At 43.1% G+C, this 5,084-nt stretch overlaps 1 protein-coding gene across 3 annotated transcripts in view; it reads left to right on the top strand.

Moving 5' to 3' along the window:
* The window catches only part of LOC111258910 (uncharacterized), a 16,678-nt gene extending 11,796 nt beyond the window's left edge, over window positions 1-4,882 (top strand). For all 3 annotated transcript variants that reach the window (XM_022830486.2, XM_022830484.2, XM_022830482.2), the window contains exons 5-6: window positions 1,816-3,348; window positions 3,819-4,882. In XM_022830486.2, the coding sequence (XP_022686221.1) occupies window positions 1,816-3,348; window positions 3,819-4,040 (1,755 nt within the window). In that variant the 3' untranslated portion in view covers window positions 4,041-4,882. The remainder of the gene's footprint in view (window positions 1-1,815; window positions 3,349-3,818) is intronic.
* The last annotated feature ends 202 nt before the right edge of the window (window positions 4,883-5,084 follow it).

Below are 5,084 nucleotides of genomic sequence, written 5' to 3'. Positions count from 1 at the left end.
TATATATATATAGTTTTTTCGCAGTTTTTTTTATATGTTTACTATTTCAAAAAAACTACATTTATATGTTTCCAATTAAGGTAGATTCCTTGGGATACTAGGAAATCGCAATTCCGTTCATATCTAAACCAAACTTGCTCATAAGGAGTGAATAGTTACGTACGCGTGTGCGTTTATGAGAAACATTTCTGTAGGCTCTGTAGGGCTTTCTGTAGGGACTCTGTAGACTGCCTATTCTCTGTACCGGAATACCCCTTAACTCTATCGACGCGTCTAATTATGGGCGATGTAGAAGGCCTGAGCAGAATTAAAAAACGATGCGTAAAGCCATACAACCTTTCGGGAGCTCACTGTCGAAAGTATTCAGTTTTGCAGCGTACTAGGTTAGTTAGACTCGAAGTGACTATTTTTAAGATCAAAAAAATTATGCACAAAATAAGCATAAACAACTAGTTTTGTCAATTCACTTTCTCATTAGCGAGTGTCTGGCTTCGGAAGAACTCGAAAAGGCCCGATGAAAGGGTCTTACCTGAGCTGCTACTCACTGAGATCATGCCTATTTTTCTTTTACGCGACTGGCATCCCCCTTGGTCATCTTGTAATCAATTCACTCCCTCAGATATGCCCCAAGGCCGCGAAGCCTGACCCGCCTTCTATTCCCTTTCCAGGGCTACTGAATGGCTTTAATCGGGGCGGTGACTACACTGAGTACAATGTGCGTTGTGCTGTCACTTGCTGCCCGATGAGGTTACATCGCTCGCCGGAGAAAAATCCAATGTACGAGGTGTCTCATCTACTGTGACTGTGCATAATGTAATTCTACTATATTAACGTGGAAGGCCTTTTCCGATGCCATGATATCGTATTGAAAAGAAACCACTCATGTCTTCATTAAGTTGGTACTCCTCCAAATACAAATAAGTGTACTGCACCACTAAAACTATAAGTGAAGGTGACCCTGTGTTCATCACATCGAGTCGACCTTAAAGAAGTTTAGTGTGTTGAGGTGTTCTTCAAAACTCTTGCCCGAGCTAAAGAAATAGCCCCGCTGCAAGTGCCAACCCTGAAATAGGCGACACGTACGACAGTACATACGTATGTTGTAATCGTTATGCTGAAACTATGTTCACACACGTGCCGTTATGAGGTGACGCTATTGGATCGGTCTAAAGTTGTAAAGTCGGCGGGTCTGTGCGGACGCTTCGAAGACAAATCTTTTGCTAACACAGTTTATATCGTAGTTGAGATTTTTATGTTACTCTCTATTGCTAGCCGTGGGCGAATGTCTTGTGAACATGCTCATAACGCTAATCAGCTATAAACCAATGGCGTATTGCTACGTACTCTTTTATCAGACTTTTGGCTCAGCTATCTCGCTATCGTACACAATGTTCGACAGATATTAGAGAAAATTGAAACGTAATTCGATTAAACGCCATCAGTTTCAGACTAATACAGATCAAAGGATAACGTTATACTTATTGCCTCGGACATTCGTTATTTATCAAATACACTTTTATATAATTACGAATATTATTGAACGCTCAACTTGTATCATTTTACTATGTTCTTCGAACATTCCTTTGGCCTTCTTCTTGATTGCGATACACATATGAGATTTAAGTCCACAGCGCAATTTATCTCAATAGTTGCCCTCAAGCGCAATATTGATTCAACTTTGTCTACAAGGTGGCATAATTAGCCTATCTCACTTGACTGTGATGCTAATCGAGTGTAATCCGGTCTATCCATATATGTACGTGATCGTTTGATTGCTTTGGTTAAAAACGCTTGCTTTATGCTTCTTTTTTTCAGTCAACTCTATTAAGCATGGTCGAGAGTAGTAGCCGATTTCTGCGTCAGGAGTCGTTGGAGAGTGATGCGTCATCGAACTCGAGTTGTGCCAGCTCTGGCGATCACGAAACTGCGCACGTTGGCGTAGCGACGCTTGCCACACCGTCTGGAACACCTCGAGATCCTACATCACCGTTGCCTGCGCCGCCTTCCCAAAACCAGCCGATTTATGAACCAATATTCCCTCTTGCTGATCGCCGCTTAGAACGAAATAATCATATCAGCCGGACTGAGTCAGCGCGAGTCGCCGGTCCACGCTATCGAATTGCATTCTTGGAAGATCGCAGCACGAAACGGCACTCGTACACGGGCATGGTGGGCTTTGAAGACGCGATCAATGGAAACAGCAACGGTATTAGCGGCGTTGCTAATACAATAGCAGAGAATAGGGCGGCACATGCACAGCTCATCCAGCACGACATGAGCACAGGCGAGCGAATTGACGGTGAGGGGCCTCCGGCAAGGGGCGATTTCTCAAGGCCGTTACATAATACAAACCCTCTCAGGAATATGTCAAGTTTGTCAGCAGCTGAACGCGTTATGGCACAAGATACGCTTTACTCGGATCCTACCAGCGGTGGTGATGATGACGCAATGGTTGGTGTTGATCCAGTAACGAGTGCAGCCTCTACAAGCATAGTTCACCGGCCGTTGCCTAACTGTGATACAATGACACATCAACAAACTATCACCAAATGTCCGACGTCGTCACCCCTCGGCGATACCCCGGTACCCCCTGAGGTTCCAGCTAGAACTCGACACTCGATCGCTGAACCGAGGCCGCTCAGTCCGAAGCCTCCGCGGGCGGTTTTACGGCGAGAAGTCACTCAGGACAATATACACAGAACACTGGCAGCTACGCCACTAGATGACAGCGAAAGGCCCAATCAGGACAATAATAATCTATATAGACAAGCTCACCAGGCGCATGAAAGAGTCCATGTCCGAAACAGTACAGTTGTACCTAGTCCGTCCCTCTCTGATACCTTAAACACGGCCACCCATGCCGAGGCTCCTCAGATTGGCGAGGGTCTATACGTAGAAATTAGCGAGACCAGCACAGGACAGGTCCCGCTGAGGGAAGCGCAAATCCTCAAATTACAAGAAGAGATGGCACACCAGGCAGGCATGCTTGTGAAGTTTGCAAAACGGGAACTTCAAGGCAGTCTGGCACTAGTTGACGTTGGAGGGGCAGTGTACATCGCTGGCTGGAATAAACCACAAATGAGGACATACTTGCACATTGGCGATCGGCTGCTCAACATTTGTGGCAGGAGAGTTATTTGCGCGTCTGAAGCTCACAAAACGATCAAAAATCTCGTTATCAACCAAATTGTTGAACTCACCATCCAGCGAGTTCCTTATGGAAGGGCACTGGCGATGCGAAGAAGCTTTGATGGCGAGAACTTGGGACTTATTATGGAGAATGGCACGAATGAGATCCATAGGGTGCTCGAGGGTGGCCTGGTTCACCGTAGTGGATTGCCTCTCATGGTAAGAACTGTATGAGAACATCTATGTACGCATTTGGAACATATTGAAGTAATCATGAAATCACTGTGTGAAGGTTTGTTGCGTAATGAATTAGAATCCCTATTGTACAAATTCAGTATTACCGTTCTCTACTTACTTCGATCAGAGATCTGGCTAATGCCGTTTTCGATCTTCGCAAGAGGGTGTGATGAGCACTACAGCGTTCATGTATCGCCAGCTAAAACGTACGGATCAACGAAGACGTAGAAATCTAAAATCTCCAGCCATTCCTTTCGAAAGTAGTGTTACGACGAGTTGTAACTTAAATACGTACTGTAGTGCGCTGTAAATGTAGAAGGCACTGAAATGCGGAGGACTCGTACATTTTTGAGTGGAACTTTTCAGGTACAATGACAACCAAAGCATGGTGAACTAAACTTGAAACTTAAGCTACTTGCCTAGATACTTCTAAATATGAAAATGCGTTTCAGGTACCAACAGCTTTAGATGGTGGCATGACGTTGACGTCGTGGTGGATTACCGAGGTTAACCATCGACCGATCAGCCTGTTCTACAAAAATTTCGAAATTGAACCGCGTTTACGAGCCGTAGGCAAGGATATCTCCCTCGTTGTGCAACCGTCGGATTTCATTCGTGCGCTTAAAAAACAGCTCAAATCGATGTGGACATATAAAAGTTACATCGTACAATAGCAAACATGTTCATCATTTATATGTATCGTAATAGTATATCATCAAGTCTATTCCCATCACACGACCCCGCAGAAGGATTCTGCTTGCTCTTTAATGGCAATTCGACTTAAAATGTAGAAGGAAAATGCGTTGGTGCTACGCTGAGCTGATTTTCATCTCGACCGATAATTACCATCAATGAGAACAGAGACATGAAGTGTTACCTTATTTTATATACGACCCCAAAACTAATTAGGCGACTACATGCTCTTCGATTACTGACGGGTTTGTGCATGAATTTAATGCTATGATTGAGACTATAAGTTACTAACTAACTAACTAACTAAATTAACATTTGTGGTGTTCTAACACATTCAGATACGTTAGTGTGGCAGGTCAAGAACGTTCTGTGGTTACACGCGGTACATGATTGTAGTAGGAATGAGAATAGTAACTGCCACAACTCTGTATTGATTATGTACTTTCATTGTAGTTCGATAGTGGACCCGATATTGACGTGTAACAAATGTACATAACTATGTATATAGTCAATATAGAGAACGAGTGTGCGCGGTTATCTACCCGCGAAAATCAAATGAATGTCTATACAACTGTATTAACGGGTGAAAATATTCGCATGAAAATGTTATACGCATAACGTAACCCTACAATTTTGCACAAGTAGTTATCACAAGTAACTTTACATACTATTAATAGAACTTAGTTGCGGCGGTCGAACATGTGGTAGACGTCGAGAAATTCATATGTCTTTCAAAAGCAGCGTGTCTAACATCTACTCATTTTTTACAATATCTGTATATATAAAACGATTTGATAAAAAAAAATGTAAAAATGCCACTGTACAGTTACGAGATGTCTTATTTGATAGAAGTTGGGTTTTTGGCCATAAAATCTGCTTTCTGAATTGCTTCTGTCATAGTGCTTAGAAACATCGACTATAAGAAAACTATATCTCATAAAAACTTCTCGGGCGGGAAGCTAGATGTCCTAGGGCGCATCACGGAGGTCGCATTTCAAGCTCAAGAAATAAAAAAAAAGCAGAAA

The sequence above is a fragment of the Varroa jacobsoni genome, unplaced genomic scaffold (assembly GCF_002532875.2).
Source record: "Varroa jacobsoni isolate VJ856 unplaced genomic scaffold, vjacob_1.0 scaffold_275, whole genome shotgun sequence".
NCBI classification, from domain to species: domain Eukaryota; kingdom Metazoa; phylum Arthropoda; class Arachnida; order Mesostigmata; family Varroidae; genus Varroa; species Varroa jacobsoni.
The sequence above is the reverse complement of the archived record's forward strand: the minus strand, read 5'-3'. Positions and strand labels throughout refer to the sequence as shown.